Source organism: Dufourea novaeangliae, unplaced genomic scaffold (genome assembly GCF_001272555.1).
Source record: "Dufourea novaeangliae isolate 0120121106 unplaced genomic scaffold, ASM127255v1 scaffold21, whole genome shotgun sequence".
Taxonomy (NCBI): domain Eukaryota; kingdom Metazoa; phylum Arthropoda; class Insecta; order Hymenoptera; family Halictidae; genus Dufourea; species Dufourea novaeangliae.
Window position 1 is genome coordinate 1,443,391 of NW_015373910.1, and position 20,794 is coordinate 1,464,184.

Sequence of the window (20,794 nt, forward strand, 5' to 3'; positions counted from 1 at the left end):
TAATTACCGTTTCTACACAACCATAACTAAATGTACAATATGGGACGTTTCACGAAATGCTAAAGAAATAGAAAAATACACTTCTTAGTAAAATTTATTTAATATCCCTCTATTTAGGATAATTACGTCGAAACGAACTGAAAGATCGTAGTAGCTTCCGGCTGTGTAACGATAGACGATTTTTCTATTCTACTCTACAAAATAAGCATTCATCATATAGGTACCTACTATTACAATGTCTTTGACTTTCAACGGAAAGAAATCAATACTTAATTAAAGAACATTTGAAAATGAACTTGAACGACACCGAGAACATTAAAAAAGTGTTACAGTTCTTCAAATCGATCGACCAAATTGACAATTTATAATTAGATACCGGTCTTATCCAAATCTAAAAATAACGTGTAACTGCTGAGATTTAGATACAGTATCGGACAAAGGAATTCAGACAAAGACATTTTTCGTTGTATTTGTTGTTACGGTAATATTACTGAACTTCTGCCCTCTGGAGTGTTTACTATTATTCCAACGCAAGCTTTCATACAAATTATACGGAGCTACTTACGTATCACAAAATATGATACAAGTTTTCTCTGTATTTTCCTAGACAAAAGTATTCGGACGTTTCATTCACAACCATAAATTGTAATCTGAAATAAGAACTTCACAAGAACATTATACTATATCTTTATTTTATCCATTTTCGCACGTGTCGCGAGTATTAGGTTTAAGCCAGCATTCATTCTATTTTGTAATCATAGCGCTGTCTCTTTTATTTACCAAGTCATAGGCCTTCTTACAACCTACCTCTATTATTCTGAACAACCCTTGTCTCCCCTACGAGCAAAATTCAAAGCCATTTAACTCCCAATCAACACATTACTCTGAAACCAAGACTGGCTACTCTGTCTTCCATGACAACTGCTCGGCAATGAAACGGCAATATCAGCGCAGTTATCCAAATTCAGATAAACAGAACTCCCAGTCCGAAGTACAATATCATAACAGCGAGGAGTTGTAGCCGTTGGGCTGGTTAGATCCTTAACAGTACTATAAACGCAACGTATAAAGTCCGTTGGACTGATTTAGCCCGCGTATTCCAAGGTGGACACCTGATTTCGTGCGGCACAGGCACAGACGAGCCGGATGAACATGGGATAATGTTGCTTCCGTAGTCAGATTACGAAGTTGCCTTGACAGTATGTATGGGATACGCGGACAATAATACGGGATCCTTGCGTTTGATGTGTTTCGACGTCTCCAGTTCCGTTGTTCGTCTACGTTCAATCACGAAATTGCATTGAATCCCACGTTTTTACTGGTCGTTGCTTCAGAAAATCTGTCAACGTGCTCGGACGATGAAGTTCGTATTACCACGGGGAACGGGCTCTCCCGTTGATATGAAATTCCAATTGGTTTTAGTAGTAATCAACGAAAGAGATCATTATATTAATTATGTGCGTCAATCATTTATTAGATTGCGGATGTTTGTACAAATATCAATTTCTGTGTACTAATTTACAGAGAATGGAGTTAAATATATAGCGCTGGAAATATCCATTGCATCACTCTGAAATTTATACGTTGTACACGCAATTGTCGTGGCGATATGATTGATAAAACAAATATTGTTGGTTATGGATTGCAAGAAGTGTCTGGTTTAATTCATTTTCCTGGCTATAATAATAGGAGAGGTATAAGTAATAACGTTTTCGATATTCGAGTGATGGAATAAATATTGTCAGTATACTGAATATTTGTTCACTCTGGTGGAGGATTTTTGTAATTTCGAGTGAAGCGAAAACCTCAATACACCGTATCTAATATTTGACTGTACTGTATTTTAAACAATCGTTTATTCTATGAATGTATCAAATCTGCAATGTAGTAATTAGCGTGTACGTTTGTTAATGGGACTTTCTAAGAAGATATGAGGTGTATTTTCTTTGTTTAGAATGTTGCCTGATTTTATCTACATACTTATTATATGTATATTACAGTTTTTTTTAATTTCTTTATATTCTTTTATAATTGAAGTATGCTTCTTCTGCTTTAAATTGCATTTGCTTTTGTGTAAATATGTATGTTCATTTTGTAGAATTTCAGGTAGGCAATACTGTAAATATTTGTATTTACAAAAGTTAACTTACTTTGTAGTAATAATGTTTATTGTACAGGATCCAGCACCTGTAACAGAGAATATCATTTTATTAGGTACAATCTAAGGGAAATACTATTTCTACTAATTACGAAAAATGACCTTTTTCATTTTTTCATGAAAGTATTCTTTTGAAGACAAATTAATTTCCAATACGAATCAATGAATTGAGAAATCCTAAGATCGATTCTTAAACGAAGAAATTTTAATATTTCGATCTAAATAACATTCGCTACTGTCACAAATGTGATGACATAAGTTGAGTCACAAGTGACATTTGCTTTCACTTTCCAACCGCAATTAATTTATTATATATGCTCACTCATTATTACAGTGAAATATATGAATATTTTTATATGAATATTTAGTTATTACATTAGATATCAATTGACGTTGGATATGAATATTTTAGTTACCGTTATGTAACTACTTTTCAGTAATATTCCAATGCTTCTGGTGTAAGTTACTGACGATTCATCTCAATTTCAGTCTTAAATAAACATATTAAATATTTATTGCATAATCTTCTCCCAAAATAGTTATACAAAATTTAAATTAACTTTCATCTCATATTATATTCACTTAGTATATTACATTAGTTTTAAGAATACTCGCTTGCAATAAACAATTATGTTACCATAGATGCATATTAAGAATAACATGGTGTGAGAAATTGAATACGGAAACTTGTGTGCGGAAAAAGTAAGATCGAGAGAATGATTTGACCTCGTTGGCGCCTATTATGTTTCCCCTTACCTTAGTCACGATCTGTTTGCATCAGTCACCAACCCGACAAGTTCTCGTTTCGCAGCTGATGCAACGTAAATTGGTGTCGAAGCAAACGGGACGGACTTTAATTGTTGTATTTATAAAGATCTATAATGGCATCCAATCGGGTCAATGATGTTGATAATTACATGAAATTGTGGCTGAGTATTTATATTTCTAACAACGAAGATATTCCCTCTTTCTTATTATAATACATTCCTCTTTACGAACAACTAGGTTCAATGTGTTTTCTTTATAGCATTAAAATGGGATTCATATCCAAGTTTCATTACTGAAATCATGTAATTGAATTATTCAAGAGCCTTCGAAATGTACATTCAATAACATACCTTCGCAAAAATGATTTTAATCCAGCGCAAACGATTTTATTGATAATCCTTAATATACATTTCCTACAATTTTAAACACAGGGTAAACAAAACTCAAAATAATAGAAAATGCTATTCTGTATAAAGAAGGTATGGTAAACATATATTTCCTACAATGAGTCACAAATTTATTCACGCAAGGTTCACATTTATTTGACCGAACTATGTACCAAACTACGAATTTTATTTCAAAACTAAAAAGAACTCTTAGTACAAAATAACGATAAAAAATTAAGCTTATGGAAATACAATAACAAGAATTGTATTAAAATGTTTAACCTCAACTATTATTTCAAAAAAAAAATAAGGAATATGTGAGTCACTGTATAGGTACGGAGAAAGTTCTGATCCTAGTTAAATTCGGAATACATGGTCCGAATTTCCGTTCTGTCAAAATAGTATGGGATGTTAAAAATAAGCAGTAAATACTATTAACGTGGCGTAAATAATTGCATCTTTTCGAAACAAGTACAAAATGTACCAAAAACTAGTGTATTACTTATTACTACCTACATCCAATAGAACCATGTCAGTTACTAGCATATTATTGTATCATCTTAAGGTACTATCCAAGCAGTAGATTGGTATCTTCCTGATTAGAAGAAGACAGTCATCGTTATGATGATCATCGTCATGCGTTCATGAACGTTCCGCCTTGTAGAACAAATATATACAAGGTCCCAACATTTCCTCGTGTAAAACATGATAAAAGATCAACGAAGCGAACAAATCGCGTCAGTTGTACAACAGACAGCACCGCGAGCAAGTCACTAGTGTTTAGCCGGGTGTAGTATATATATCTATATTTCTAAAAGCATCCACACATTCCCTGATAATATTTCAAGTAAGACAATTTCATCAGAGCCAATTACCACAGAAACCAGTGTTGTGTAGTGGACACATGAAAAACGCCGAAAGTGACTGTAAGTAATCAACATGATAGAAGCGTGGTCAGTGATTCTGGCGCTGGTCGTAAGTTTGGCGACCTATTACTACCTCAAAAAGAAACAAAGTTACTTCGATGTGCGAGGAATTCCACATTACAAAGGACTCCCAGTACTTGGAACCATGTGGAAAGCAGTATTTCAACGTGTCACCTTCGCCGAGTCAATTTTGGAACTGTATAATGTCAGAAAAGACGCGAAGTACGTTGGCTTCTACGATTTCTTGACCCCTGCAATCGCAATACGAGACATTGAGCTGGTGAAAAACATCACCGTGAAGTATTTCGATCATTTCCAAGACCATGAATCCATCCAATCGGAAGCAACGGAGCCTCTGTTCAGTAAGAATCTCTTCGCCTTACGTGGCGAAAGATGGAAAGAGGTGAGAACCTTGCTCAGTCCAGCGTTCACATCCAGCAAGATGAAGGCTATGTACAAACTGATGCACGAGTGCGCGGAACGTTACGGGGATTTTTTGGCGACGATACCTGAAGGAGAGAGGTGTCTCGAGTTGAAGGATGTCTTCACGAGATACACGAACGACGTGATTGCCACCTGCGCCTTCGGTGTGAATGTGGACTCAATGGCTGATCGGGATAACAAGTTCTACTTAAACGGCAGAGAAGCCACTAGTTTCGGAAGATTGAAGTCTCTCAAGTTCTTCATAGTGCTCAACATGCCGTATCTCGCCCATTTGCTCGGCATAAAACTCATCAGCCCGGTGATTGACGAATTCTTCAAGGACATAGTAGCGTCTACCATTAAGGCCAGGGACGAAAACGGAATTGTTCGTCCGGATATGCTCCAGCTGATGATGGATACCAGAGGTAAACTGGGCCCAGGAAAGGAGCTGACGATAGAGGACATGACCGCCCAAGCATTTATTTTCTTTTTCGGCGGGTTCGAGAGCACCTCGACACTGATGTGCTTCGCTGCTTACGAGGTGGGAGTGAATCCGGAGATCCAGACACGACTGCAGGAAGAGATCGACGAGGTTCTGGAGAACAGTAACGGCAAGGTGTCGTACGAAGCGATCAACGATATGAAGTATCTGGACGCTGTCGTAAACGAGGCTCTTAGGATTCACCCGGTGGTTGTGGCTGTGGACAGAACCTGCACGAAACCATTCGAGCTGCCACCAGCTTTGCCTGGGGGCAAGCCATATCATATGAAGAAGGGTGAGTACCTTTGGATACCGATTTATGGGATTCAGTACGACCCTCAACATTTCGAGGAGCCGCATAAGTTCAATCCAGATCGGTTCTTCGATGATCCGAAGAGGATTATGAACTCCGGTACGTTTTTGAGCTTCGGTATGGGCCCGAGGATGTGCATCGGCAACAGGTTCGCCCTTATGGAGGCCAAGGTGTTACTGTTCAATGTGTTTGCTCGGTGCAATCTGAAGCCTAACTCGAAAACCACCATTCCGATGGAGTTGAGCAAGAAAGGATTCCAAATGACGGCTAAGGATGGATTCTGGTTTGACGTCGAGCCTAGAAAAACAGTGTGTCCAGTTCTCGTGAATTCCGTGTACAATGGTACTAGTACATAGTGGAGGATTTTTGTTACGTGGGATTTGTAGGTGATAGTATTCTATTTTTGTAATATATGACACGGTGATTGGGGGCTGATTTGGTCTACACTGTAGAAGGCCAGTAGCTTTCATTGGTTATGATTTACAATTACGCGATGACTCTAGAGCAATGTATCTCATTGATGTTGAGGGACAAATGGAAATAGCATCTTAGGACTGCGATAGACGGATGCATATGTATAAAAGGACTGTAGTACTTTTCCTTATAAACTGTTTCGTAATGGACACGTGATATACTAATGTAGGTTATATTTTACAAGAGCCGATTACGTACTTTGTGTTAGTTAATATCAGTCAGAAGATTTGCTCCTTAAATGTTGTTAGAAGTGTTCGGTTTGTTGTGTTTATTTGTCTCTTTGTCGATGTTTCGAACTTTTATATAAAGATTCAGGATATTGAGATTGTAGTCTGAAGGTTTAGTTGTAATAAAAGGTATATCTTTTTATTTTTATAATCTGTAGCATGTAAGTTTGATATTTACAAAATCGTGACAGAATTGTAACGTATTCAATGTGAACATTAATATGCTTGCTAATTGTTCAAATATATTCGACAGAAAAAACTATGCCATCTATAGAGTCGTTTTTGCTAAGAATACCAAGTTTTATCCTCAGGATGAAAACCTGCGAACATTCTGGGAAAAAATCTTGTGTAAGTTCTATGCACTCTGCAATAAAAATCCCGTGATGTAAGTGTGTGACCTCGACGTACCGGTTTTGGGATTACAGTAAGGTATGTACTACGCCATTTTAAATTGAACATACTGTTAATAAAGGAAGGTGTATCTGGAGTTTCTAAATCAAATTATCTGATATGTTGTGCTAATTTAGTAAATGGGAAAAACAAATATTTGAAACATTCTTCTCCTATTGTTTTGAAGCATTTTTAGTAAACGTGTAGTAAGGACTATAAGTTTTTGACTACATTCATATTTACTAGTGGAACGCATTTATATACATCGAATATTCTTACCCTTTTACGTAAAGAAGTATTAAATACTCAAGCGCCTATTCATTGCATTCTAAACATTACGTAGGAGGCTGTTTAATCGTCTTTATAACCGAATTAAATTGATATAATATACATTCGTTATTGCACTGGTGAAAAAAATATGATCGTGAATATGTAGTCCACCTTGAACTAGTCACATTTTTCTTCTAACATTTTTCTCTAACTTAAACCAAAGAAAAGATATGGTTTGTTACAGTTGCGTTAATTATATTTTTCGTAACGCAGTTATTTCACTCATTGTTATTACATTCCTCTTTACCAATAACAAAATTCAATGCGTTTTCTTTATATAGCATTAAAATGGAATTTAATGTTGTATGAAATAATCGTAATAACAAAAGTTCACGAGCATTCTTCGCTTTTAAGATCGGGCTAAACTATACGGAAAAGGATTTAGCTGAAGTATTTAATTTAAGTTTTTTCAGTCAGTGACTTTTAATGCTCATAAAAAAACCAAAATTAATAAAAATATTACACACAAATTACAATTACAAATAGTAATTGTATGTAGCTACTGTACGGTTGTAAACAATAAATTTAAAATGAATTAAACACAAGACTTAAAGTCATATATAATCTCTAATAACAGCAATTTATGAATTCATACTTATTAAGACATTTTTAATTCGAATTGTTTTACCTGTCATTTCCTGCATTGTCTTTTCATATGCGGACATGTATAATGGTAATCTAGTGTTGTGTCTAAGTAGCTGTGATCTAAGTAGTGAACATAAATTAAACGATAAAACAGTTGTATAAGAGTTATTGCCGTGGAAAGCTTTATTGTACAATGAAATGTACATTGACAGATACGGGCGGACAATAGTTGGAAGTGAGTTGTCATGAACAAACGTCATTGACCTGAACTAAATTTTGTACGAAAACCTAAAATCGATATCGTTACTTCGGATTAAAAGTGGGACTTCGGACTCCGTTACATCAGTTGCTAGTTCGCATGCGAGCTCACGTGGTATCTTAAATGACTCAGCTTGTTTGACGACACAGAACAGTTTCTCTTCTGGTAAGATAACGTGCAGAATATAGTGGCTTTGTGTCTTTTAAACATACTCCGCATTAGTAGTCGCTGTTGTTTCTCTGAACAGACTGAAATTTTCCAACTTTCAATCTTCCTAGTAAATTATCCAATTTAAAAAGTGTTCTAAGCGCAAGAATAATCAACATACTCAAGATGGATCTCTCAACATTACTAGCAATAGCTGTTACAATGCTGGGATTGTATTACTACTTCAACAGAGACCAAGATCCTTTTAAGAAACACGGACTGCCCTTCAAAAGATCAGTACCTGTGCTGGGCAGCTCTTGGTCAGCCATGATTTTTGTCAAATCATTCGCTGAAATGGTACAAGAAATATACAACATGAGTCCCGAGGCAAAATACGTGGGACTGCATCATCGAATGGCGCCTGTGATCATGATTCGCGACCCAGAACTCATAAAGTCAATCGCGATCAAGCACTTCGATCACTTTTCGAATCATCGAAGCTTTGGAAACCCAGACATCGATCCATTTTTCGCTAAGAACTTGTTAGTTCTTCAAGGAGAGAGGTGGAAGGAAGTCAGAGCTTTGTTGACTCCAGCCTTCACGTCTAGCAAGATGAAGGCGATGTCTAGCCTGATGTTTGAGTGCGCAGCAACTGTTGGACGTCATCTGGCAGCATTGACGGAAGGACAAATGGTAATAGAGATGAAAGACGTCTTCACCAGGTACACCAACGACGTTTTCGCGAGCTACGCCTTTGGGATAAGCATAGACTCTATAACAGACAGGGAGAACAAGTTCTACGTTTTAGGAAGAGAGGCTCTGGACCTCCATAGTGGCTCTATCCTCAAATTAACGATGATTATATTCTTCCCCAGAATATCGAAGTTGCTTGGTTTGAAAATAATCAGAAAAGAAGTGACAGATTTCTTCGAGGAGGTAGTGTCGGCCAATATTAAGTCTAGGGATGAGACAGGGGTCAGTCGTCCGGACTTGATTCAGCTGATGATGGAGAGTAGGGGTAAACTGGGCCCAGGAAAAGAACTAACCAATTTGGATATGGCTTCCCAAGCGTTTTCGGTCTACTTTGGCGGTTTCGAGACTACGTCCAGTCTTTTATGCTTCGCTACTCATGAATTAGCAGTGAACCCTGAGTTCCAGAAAATGTTGCAGGAGGAAATTGACCAGGTCTTGAAGGATTCTAATGGCGATGTCTCTTACGAAGCAATCAATAGGATGGAGTGTCTTGACGCTGTGATCAACGAGACTCTAAGAATGTACCCGGTTATACCCATCACTGATAGACAGTGTGTCAAACCGTTCGAATTGCCTCCTGCTTTACCGGGATTGAAGTCTTTCAGGATGAATAAGGGTTCTCATGTCTGGCTACCGATTTTTGGGATCCAACGTGATCCGAAATATTTCGACGAACCCCAGAAGTTCGATCCTGGACGATTCATGGATAAACAAGCGAATGTTGCTAATTCTGATGCCTACTTGCCTTTTGGGTTAGGGCCTAGAATATGCATCGGTAACCGGTTTGCGATTCTGCAGAGTAAAGTTTCTCTGTTCCACATTCTCGCCCGTTGCGAGCTGAATGTTTGCTCGAAAACTTCGATACCGATGAAATTTGGGAGAGGAGGAGCATTCCTGAAGGCTGAGAACGGATTTTGGTTGGAGATCCAGCCGAGAAATAATCCACTAGTGTCTGTTACTAATTGAGCAAAGTTGAATTGAAATCTGTGAATCGTACGTATGGCATGTAAAATTTTGAGACAAGTTGCTCACTTATTTCATTTTCGAACAGAATAGCTGTGCACATTTCAAAGAATGTAAGAAGAAACTCGTTTGAAGCAAATTTATTTCTTTTTTCGAAAGTATCACTTAATTAATCCTGATGTTAGAAAATACATTATCTGAAAAGTTTTGTATCCTACTGTACGTACACTTTGTCGAGGAACCGGTTGCTCTGTCTTTGTTCATTCTGGCATCATTTCATCAGCCCAGTGACTCGCTCAGTGTGAATCGAGCAATTGCACCTCTTATTGTTTATTACGCCATGACGCATTGTCATGTGATCCTTGAATATTTGGTTATTCGTGATAATTGATAGTAAGTTCTACAAATTCGAATTGCTGTCAATATTGCGTCAATAAATGGCATTGGTATTGTTCAATGACGACTGAACAAAAATTATCGCATTGTGGTATCACATTTCTCGGAATGCGTTAAAATAAAACTTATCAACAGGTTGTTCTGACAAATACAGTGCTCAGTGTTTAATAACAAATGATGTATCGTAAAATACTGCGCGGAATTTTTGATATTCAATCATATACAGAGAACGCAAAAATAGTGACACCATGTGAAAAATTACAAATACGTATGAGACTTTAACGGTAATGGAAGATTACGAAAACATTAGATAAAAAGAATACAATGAATCATTTAATAATACGTCACATATGATCGGGTCAATGTACCGTCGTATGTGGTACTGATATGTACGTAAACTGGTGGCTGTATAAACATAATTACTGTATTTCTATTCATAGCAACGAAGTTATTGCACTCCTGAGTATTTCCCTTTCTACGAATAATAAGATTCAATGCGTTTTCCTTATAGCATTCAAATGGTATTTGTATCCAAGTGTCACTATTTATAGGATTGTAATCGAACTATTCAAGAAACCTTCTATGTTTTATTGAATATTTATTAAAATAGTTTCGTGATAATAATTTGAATTCTGTTAGCTGAAGTTTTTATTGACAATCCTTCATGTACTCTTTCCTACAATTTTAAACGCAGGGTAATTTAAAATCAACAGAATAGAAAATGCTACGGATGCGTTAGGTACTTCTTAATATGTACATCTAATATGTACATATTAAATATGAGTGTACATATTAGATAAGCAGTTGACTGGTATTTTTTCCTGATTAGAATATACTGGATGATGACATAATGACATGATCTCCGTATGAAGACAAAACTGAGGATGCAAGCTGTATGCGGCGGAACACATATACACAGTCCCTACATTTTCTCGCGGAATACTCGATAAAAGACGCACAAAGCGGATCAATCGTGTCAGTTGTACGACAGACTGCACCGCGAGCAAGTCACTAGTGGATTCTAGGTTCGATCACGATAGGTGTAGTCGAGTGTAATATATATATATATATATATATATATCTATACCTCTAAACGCATCCACACAATTCCTGATAATATTTCAAGTAAGACAATTTCACCAGAGACAATTACCACAGAAACCAGTGTTGTGTAGTGGACACATGAAAAACGCCGAAAGTGACTGTAAATAATCATCATGATAGAAGTGTGGTCAGTGATTCTGGCGCTGGTCGCCGTAGGCCTAGCGGCCTATTACTACTTCAAAGGGGCATACAATTACTTCGAGGTGCGAGGAATTCCACATTACAAAGGACTCCCAGTACTTGGAAGTATGTGGAAAGCAGTATTTCAACGAGTCACCTTCGCCGAAGCGGTTTTGGAACTGTATAATGTCAGAAAAGACGCGAAATACGTTGGTTTCTACGATTTCTTCACCCCTGTGATCATAATACGGGACATCGAGCTGCTTAAAACCATCACCGTGAAGAACTTTGATCACTTCCAGGACCATCGGTCCTTCCAATCGGACGCAACGGACACTCTGTTCAGTAAGAATCTATTCGGCCTACGCGGCGAAAGATGGAAAGAGGTGAGAACCTTGCTCAGCCCAGCGTTCACATCCAGCAAGATGAAGGCTATGTACAAACTGATGCGCGAGTGCGCGGAACGTTACGGGAACTTTTTGGCGACGATACCTGAAGGACAGAGGTGTCTCGAGTTGAAGGATGCTTTCACCAGATATACGAACGACGTGATTGCCACCTGCGCCTTCGGTGTTAACGTGGACTCGATGGCTGATCGAAATAATAAGTTCTACGAATACGGCAGAGTCGCTACTAGCTTTGGTAGATGGCAGTCTGTCAAGTTCTTTATAGTGCGCAGCATGCCGTATCTCGCCAATTTGCTCGGCATAAAACTCGTCGACCCTGTGATCGCCGAATTCTTCAAGGACTTAGTATCGTCTACCATTAAGGCCAGGGACGAAAACGGAATCGTTCGTCCGGATATGATCCAGCTGATGATGGAGACCAGAGGCAAACTGGGCCCAGGGAAGGAGCTGACGATAGATGACATGACCGCCCAAGCGTTCGTTTTCTTTTTCGGCGGGTTCGAGAGCACCTCGACACTGATGTGCTTCGCTGCTTACGAGGTGGGTGTGAATCCGGATATCCAGACGCGACTGCAGGAAGAGATCGACGAGGTTTTGGAGAACGGTAACGGCAAGGTGTCGTACGAAGCGATCAACGATATGAAGTATTTGGATGCTGTCGTAAACGAGGCTCTTAGGATGTACCCGGTGATCGTGGCTGTGGACAGAGTCTGCACGAAACCCTTCGAGCTGCCACCAGCTTTGCCTGAGGGGAAACCACATCATGTGAAGGAGGATGAGTTCCTTTGGATACCGATATATGGGATTCAGTACGACCCTCAACATTTCGAGGAGCCGGATAAGTTCAATCCAGATCGGTTCTTCGATGATCCGAAGAGGATTATGAATTCCGGTACGTTTTTGAGCTTCGGTATGGGCCCGAGGATGTGCATCGGCAACAGGTTCGCCCTTATGGAGGCCAAGGTGTTACTGTTCCATGTGTTTGCTCGGTGTAATCTAAAGCCTAACTCGAAAACCACCATTCCGATGGAGTTGAGCAAGAAAGGGTTCCAAATGACGGCTAAGGATGGATTCTGGTTTGACGTCGAGCCTAGAAAAACAGTGTGTCCCGTCCTCGTCGGTTCCGTGTGCAATGGTACTGGTACATAATGGAGGACCTTTGTTACATGGGATTTGTGGACAATGTTTTATATTTCTTTAATATATGACTCTGTGATTGCGTGCTGATTTGAACGGTACTGTCCAAGGCCAACAGCTTCCATTAGTTATAATTAACAATTATGCGATTACTCCAGAACAACATATATTATTTGCGTTGAAGGACGAACGGAAATAGCATTATAGGACTGTGATAGACGGATGCATATGCAGTACTTTTCCGTGTGAACTGTACGGACACGTGACATACTAATGTAGGTCATGCTTTGCAAGGGCAGATTACGTCCTTCGTGTTATTCAATATTAGTTACAAGTTTTATTCATTAAATATTGTTAAAATAGTTCTTTTTGTTACCTTCATTTGTATTTTTTTTCATGTTTTAAAAATTTACATAAAAATTCATGATATTAAGGTTGTTGTGTCTTGGTTAGGTTTTTATACAGAGCTGCTTTCGAGGTTTGAATGCAATTGCACTGTGAGGTATATCGTTTTATTTTTATAATCTGTAGCATGTAAGTATGATGTTTAAGAAATCGTGACAGAATTGTAATGTATTCAATGTGAAAGTGAATATGTTCGCTATTTGTTCAAATATATTTGACTGAAATAATTATGACGTCTATAGTCTTCTTTGCTAAGAATACCAAGTTTTATTCTCAGAATGAAGAAGCCGGAGCAATCCAGGTGAAAGTCTTACGTTAATTTGGTACACTCTGCAATCAAAGTCCGGTGATGAGAGTCAGTGACCTCGACGGTTTGTGTCTACCGGTTTTGGGATTACATCAAGGTATATGCTATGCCATTGTAACTTTAATATACTAGTCATAAAAGAGGGTGTGTACTGGATTTCTAAATAAAATTTTTCGATATATTGTGTTAGCTTAGTAAATGAGGAGGCAGAAATATTTGAAACAATCTTTCCTATAATTTTGGAGCATTCATAGTAAATGGGTAGTGAGTACTAGAAGTGTTCAACTAAACTCTCATTTATTGGTGAATAAATTGAAGTTATAAAATTGTAAATGTATCTACAGGGAAATTGTATTGTGGAATGGAAGTCGATTATTAATATTTCTTCAATACATCAAGATTAATGGTATAATAATTTTAGTCATCAAAATATTTTGTTTCCGCTCTATTCAAGAAGACTGTTTCATAAGAATATTGAACAGACAAGAGAACTCGTCAATAATACGTAAATAAAATTTTTTTTTTAATTTAAATGAACTGAAATACATAGAAATTCTGTAATATAATATATAATATTCATATTTCTATATGAGAATATATGTGAAAGGTACTATACATCTATGTATTATTATACTATTTAATTTTTGCTGTTCAGCGTGATAGTATTATAACTATAATATTATTATTGTATCGATATAATTATTTAATATTGTTGTAGTACTATTCATTGAACAGTATTCAGTACCTGCTTGTTAGAATGATTAAGAACTTTTTTAATACTGATGAACAAAATATGTGTTCAAATTGAAACTTTTATTTATCTACTCTTATAGAAACTGTGAGAATGTTTCTTAAAAAATTTCCACGTCCCACGTATTAACCCTTTAACGCCCAGTCTTAAACCGATGCAATAATCATGCAAGTAAGAATCCGTAGTTTTACTGATGTGAAGTAGATCTTCACGTTTTCAGTAGTGAAACTCAGGTATTCCCTCTAAAAATAAATAATAAAAAAAAATCGTTCCATTTAAAATCTATATTTTCGACTTCAATACAACGAGATACAATATATACATATATATTCCATATCTCGTAATTTTGAAATAACGATTTAAGGGTCTGGGCGTTAAAGGGTTAAATACAACCTATTAGAAAGTTCTATAACTTTTTCGATCCCTGATTAAAATCGAGTCTATTGCCGCCGAAATAATACAGACTGCTCAAAAATCGTCGCCACCGGTTGACGGTGAACGCATGAACCGCGGCGTTTGGTGGGGGAGAGGGAGGCAGTAATGGACGCCTGTTACGCGTCCATCTCAATTACGATCTCCTGAATGGATCGACCTCCTCTGCATGAACGGCACGTAACGCGGCGACGCGTGGTGTACAACAGCGGTATAATGTATTCCGGTACGTGATCGGCCGGTGTCAAAGACGCGATACGACCTTGTGAATGTCGGCTTAATGAGCGGCTCCAGCGGCCCCCCTCACTTCACCCCAGTAAGTTCGAACAGCGCCGCGAATCGAGACCGCCAGGCGAATCAGTTTTCCCTGAATAACACGCGACGGTGCAATTGATGCAATTGACCTAGATCTATCAGAAGGCTCCTTCGAGGCGGCGCGATGCAGCCACGGAAAGACAATTCCCTGCCGCGAAATTGCGCCGTCGGTTGCGTCTTCGAAGGTCGCGGTCATCTAATCTAGGAGTTCTGACGAGCTTTACGGACATTCATACCAGTGCTGCGTTTGTTTTGAAGAATTTAGAGGCACTTGGCTCACTTTGGAATTACAGTGGGGCCTACTGAATACGAACTAATAGGAAGACACAGGTGTTCGGATAAAGGAATTTTTGGATAATAGAGAAATCAATGGTCTGCTTCGTTAATTTAAATCGAGATAAGGAAAATTGACGGTTCAGTAATATTTAGGGTTACCATATTTTCTTGGCTGCTAAATTACTGAAATGGCGCAATTTCATTCCGTGCAAGGTGATGAATCATCATGAGCAAGGTGGCAATCTTTAGAGGATGGATAGAGAAGTTTAACGACACTAGTGGTTTTGTGCGGAAACCTTGGGAAATTTGAAAAAACATTTTTTTTTAAATTGCTTTTTTAGTAATTGCTTCTAGTAGCCGCTCAAATGGAACTTCTTAAACGATAGTTTAAGGGTTGGTTAGAGACATCTAATCAACACAGAATCAGTACTTTGATTTGAGTAAGTGGTTTTTTTTTTAAACTGTCTCCAACCAATGCAATCTGAGCGGATGGAGATTATCGTTCAACTTCCTCTCGGTGTTATGAAACGTTCCTTCTTCCGAGCGAATAACCCTTAGGTGCCCTAGGAAATATCTGGCAAGTTGACCCGATAAAACCACCCCCTTTAATGTAATTCACTCTCCGCCATCGGTAGGGGTTGCACGAGGGGTCGAACGTAGGTTAGCGATCGAAGGAACAGCATGAAGAGCGGGTTTCGGTCAGAATTAATGAACTGAAGATCGCGAGGGTGGATCCTTGCAGTGTATTGTCTTGTCGTCTTAACGGAAAAAGGTGCGAACAGACTGCTAAAGGAAAAAACGAATTCTACTATTGGTTTTTCTTTATTTTTTTTTTATGATCGGATTTTGCCAACATACTGAATTTCCAACGATTATTATTTCTAAAGTTAACTTATTATTTAGAAAATATATTAAGTTACATGGATAAAATAATAATAGGGTAAGTTACATTAATTTTCAAATAGTTTTTATATATTCCAAGTGTTTTACTGTAATTTAAACAAACTTTTTTAGTAATAGTCAGTTAATGCATGAATATCATGTTTTTTAAAAAAAGTATATTATAAAAATATAATATATTATAATATATTATATAGCTTAATGTACTTTTAATTTAATCAGGTAAGTCGGTTTAAATGGAATGTAGAATTGATAACAATGAAACAGGAAAAAATACTCCCACTCGCAATTACTATCGCTACTCTCTGTACTAGATAATTCGTGAGAACGATAACTCACACACTCTTCGAATGATGTAATACAGAAACACGCTGTCTTTTAATAGGACGTGTACGTACCTTGCAGTATTATCGCAACGCTTGGTAATATCCGTAGTAAACAAAATATCTACTTAACAGTTTGGCAAAATAATAAACAGTTACACTGTAACTTCGTTGAAGTAATTTATTCTACAAAATATAAGATTGGTTAGGTGTTGATAGTTCTTAATAATAACAACGTTAATAGCAATTTAAACAAAGTTATCAAGTTTTTCCGTGAAATGATATGTTATCTGAGAATATACGAAGAGAGATAGTCAAATTCTATATTACGAAATGTGTAAATTCACGACAATCCAATAATATCTGCAGACAGGCCACGAGACATGGATATGGCGATGAGAACGAGGCAGTCTAGTGTAAACATTCCACTACAAGAATAAAAAGCGGAAGAATAACAAAATGACGAATAAGTAAAGAATATGATTATAATAAAAATGTAAAGAATTTTTCAACTGACAAATAAATGTTTGACGAGTACACGAATGTGTGGAGAAAGCCAAAACAAGTTCATTGATTCTCTCCTTTAGTTTCTTTTAATTTATATTTCAGCAAACTGTTAACCTACTAATCTAAATAACTCCATGAGCAAGAAGTGCATACTTCGAACTAAGAAAGACATGTGACCCCGTTACATTCGTTTTATGTAGTTGAATTTCTTTTAAAGAATATAAAAAATACTTGGTACACCAAAAGTATGACCCAGACTGAAACCGTTCTCAATTGAGTCTTAGGTCGCACACATTCACCCACAATAAGTATTAAAAGGTGAACGATATTTGAGACACATACAAAGATTATTAAAGAATTATCTCCATACTCTTTAAGCTTCTGTATTTTGTCATGTGTCATACGTTCCAAAATTGGTATTAACTCGGCGGTAAGTAATCAGTAAATTGTTTTGTTCCAATCAGTAGCGGATTAAATATACCACGTAAACATAACGTTTTGATAACAAATTTATTAATTCCATGCGTCTGTAATCAAACATAATAATAATTCATATCAACAATACCCATTCGTGCTTTCGCTTCTATGTTTTTATTTGCGACCATCCAATTTAATTTTAACATCATGTTTCCGACTGGTTTAGGAACGACAAGTATTTAGTTGCTTTTGTTGTAAATTTTAAGACAGTATATTGTGTTAGAATATCCTTATTGTAACTATATGATTATAAATATTACCTACGACAATTTGTTTACATAAAACGTCGTTTTCATTTCAGATGTTTGTTTTTAACATTTCCTTTTTTCTTCTTCATTCAGTGGATCTAATTGATATATTGCCAGAACTATATTTTATTCATAGGAGAAGGATGCCGAATTTGGACCAATACCTTGGTTGGACCTTTACTGTAATTGTCATGCATAAACAAATTTTGCTTTATGATAAACAATATATCTAGCTTAAATATATTAAAGTCCTTTTTGTTATTCCAATATCAATGGGGGATAACGGCGGGTTACAGACTATCAAAATTATAAATAAATCTATTTCTGTTGAGGTAATATATGACGCTTGATAGTTTCATATACATATACAAAATACGTGCTATTATATTCTCGTTATATTATCTTAGTTATCACATGTCCCTTTCGAACTTCCCTTTTGACCATTATTAAACGTACCATTGTACATATCTGTAGTGTCTTACACAAATTGTTTATCAAGGTATCTACGAAACATAAGGAAAATATCGACATCACAGTCGACACCTTAAGCGATTCAGTTCTCATTCCGTTTTAGACGTTCCGTTAGATACCGCACTGTTCAAAAATGGGCTAACGTGTTCCCTGGGTTTAACATTCATCCAGAATCCATTTTCAGAAGTAAGAACTAGCGCGTTTTTGGATACTTTAAACGGTATATTCGTTTTCGAACAAGGCCGAATTGTCAAACGGGCATAAACATGGAAAAGCAGGATCTTCATCTCGATCACCGCGAACCTACTGCCAATGCAACCTCTTGGGCCTGCTCCGAAAGGAAAGAACTTGTTAGAACTCACGATCTTCTTGCCATCCTGAAGGAACCGTTCTGGATTATACTTGTCAGGATCTTCGTAGTTTTTGGGATCGTTCTGAACTGCGCGAATTGGAATCCACACGCTCATCCCCTTTTTGATGGTGAACGGTTTATGACCAGGTAGCGCTGGTGGCAGCTCGAAGTCTTTCGCGCACGTCCTGTCCAGAACAATAGAGGTCGGATGCAACCTCATCGCCTCGTTCAACACTGCGTCTAAATATTCCATGCCCAGTATCGTATCGTAAGTCACCTGTCCCTGCGTCTTCTCCAGCACCTGGTCGATCTCTTGCTGCAATCTTTCTTGGATTTCAGGGTGCGTGGCTAAATTGTAAACAGTCAAGGAGGCCTGAGAAGCTACGGTGTCGTAACCACCGAAGAAGAAACTGAAAGCATGACAGGGTACGTCTATGGTGCTCGAATGTCCCTCGGCCTGGCTTTTCTTCTTGGTCTCCATCAGGAACTGCAGCATGTCGGGCCTATAGATACCTTTCGTATCCCTATGGTTCATAGTGTCCTCGATCAAGTCCTCGAAGAATTTCGATCGATAGTTAGGGATCAGCTTGACATTCAACAGTCTCGCCAGCCACCTCCACCTTCTGAGTGTATGAATCTGCAGGAATCGCAGAGTTCCGGTCATGCGAGTGGCTATCGTTCCGTTCACGTAGAGAGGGTTTTTTGGGTCTTTGATCGAGTTTACGCCGACTCCAAATACGCAGCTGGCGATCAGGTCGTTCGTGTACCTTGTGAACCAGATCTTTATCTCTAGCTCTTGTTCCTTCTCCGATTTCTTGTACAGATAATCCGTGAAGCGTATCGCGACGTCCGACATCAGCGAGAACATCCCCTTGAGTTTGCTGGACGTGAAGATGGGCGTCAATTGGGTTCTCGTCTCCTTCCACTCGTTACCCGTCAACAGGAACAACATACCGCCCAGCAGAGGATCCAGTTTCTTGTCGGCGAAGCTCCGATGTTCCGAGAACGTCTCGAAATTCTTTACCGTGATGGATTTAATGATATCGGTGTCGCGCAGTAGCACGACTGGATTGGCGAAATCGTAGAAGCCGACGTACTTCGCGTCAGGGTGAAGGTCGTAGAGTTTTTGGAGTAGGCTGGGCATTGATTCTTTTCTCAAAATGATACTGCCCAAGTTACCGAAAATTAGTGCCGGTGGTATGTGCAGAATATCATGTTTCTTGAAGAAGTCTAGGCCTCTACGAACGTAATAGTAGAACGCTGTGAACACGGCCACAGCTGCCAGCACAAGTTGCAAGTAATCCATCCTCACTATTCCGGACAATTCACTTTGCAATGATGTGGTTAACGACAGTTTGTAGAGATGACTGGGCTCCTGGTATGGAGAGCGTATTTTATAACATTGAGTTTGTGATTACGAGGTGCATTCGATAACAAGTCAACGTCCCCACTCTTCCAGTCGTGATTTGGTGAACCTGATTCTTCTCAATTTACGTTCATTTCGAGATTCCATAACTTTTTCTGAGAGTGAAGATCGAAACACCGATTGAAGACGTGGTTGAAACATTTTGTTCATGTGTACTCAATTTATTCGGAAGTATTATATTTCATAAAGTGACAAAAACTTGGAAATATTTCTAATTTGCAGGATCTGTAATTCTTATTTTGTAATACTGTATTTAACACCTACTACATATCGAGTGTACCATGTAGTAACGTGTTGAGGGGTGCAGCAACTTGAAAGAGTATATTACTGGTTACAATTAGATTTTCCACAGCATATTTTTAATGATGAAGGGGATGTAAATGTATGGGGTGTAATGAAAGTATGGGCCACTTGCACACGGTGGTTTCTATATGTCAAACGGAATCGAATGTCAAGAATGACGAAATTGCGTCCAAAGCTTCGTTTCCGAGTTATTAATTGTTGAAAATGCGGACGCAGTACATGTGAAATGCATACACCTGACAGGGCGGATTATTCTACTTAAGAGGTCCAATCTTCTATTGTTTCACGAGTTGGTTTCATTCATTCCATTTTATTTCATTCAAAAATTTAAGGAGATCGTCGATCGATCCTGTGTATTAGGTGGGAATCGACAGTTTTAGGTTGTAAATCCGATCGCCACAATCTTATGTTACGCGTATGTTGTCAGTAACTTCGTCATTCCTGATTTTCCTCTCAGGTCCTCAAACGTTTCTGTGGAAGCAATAGCGTAAAACTTGCATCGTATTTCGAGAATAGTGATCATCAAGGAATCTGAATGTTAAATTTGTACATTT

At 37.9% G+C, this 20,794-nt stretch overlaps 3 protein-coding genes across 3 annotated transcripts; 2 read left to right on the plus strand and 1 right to left on the minus strand.

The window, feature by feature from the left end:
• The first annotated feature begins 1,609 nt into the window (after positions 1-1,609).
• On the plus strand, positions 1,610-9,586 carry LOC107193896. Its single transcript, XM_015583432.1, has 3 exons — positions 1,610-1,694; positions 4,244-5,797; positions 8,076-9,586. Exons 1-3 carry the CDS (start codon positions 1,610-1,612, stop codon positions 9,584-9,586), a joined length of 3,150 nt encoding a protein of 1,049 aa, XP_015438918.1.
• Positions 9,587-10,970: 1,384 nt separating this feature from the next.
• LOC107193983 (cytochrome P450 9e2) lies at positions 10,971-13,133 on the plus strand. The gene has a single exon (XM_015583532.1). It carries the CDS (start codon positions 11,197-11,199, stop codon positions 12,757-12,759), a length of 1,563 nt encoding a protein of 520 aa, XP_015439018.1. The 5' UTR covers positions 10,971-11,196; the 3' UTR covers positions 12,760-13,133.
• Positions 13,134-18,248: 5,115 nt separating this feature from the next.
• LOC107193897 (cytochrome P450 9e2-like) lies at positions 18,249-19,817 on the minus strand. The gene has a single exon (XM_015583433.1). The coding sequence runs from the start codon at positions 19,815-19,817 to the stop codon at positions 18,249-18,251; it is 1,569 nt and encodes a 522-aa protein (XP_015438919.1).
• Between the last annotated feature and the right edge of the window lie 977 nt (positions 19,818-20,794).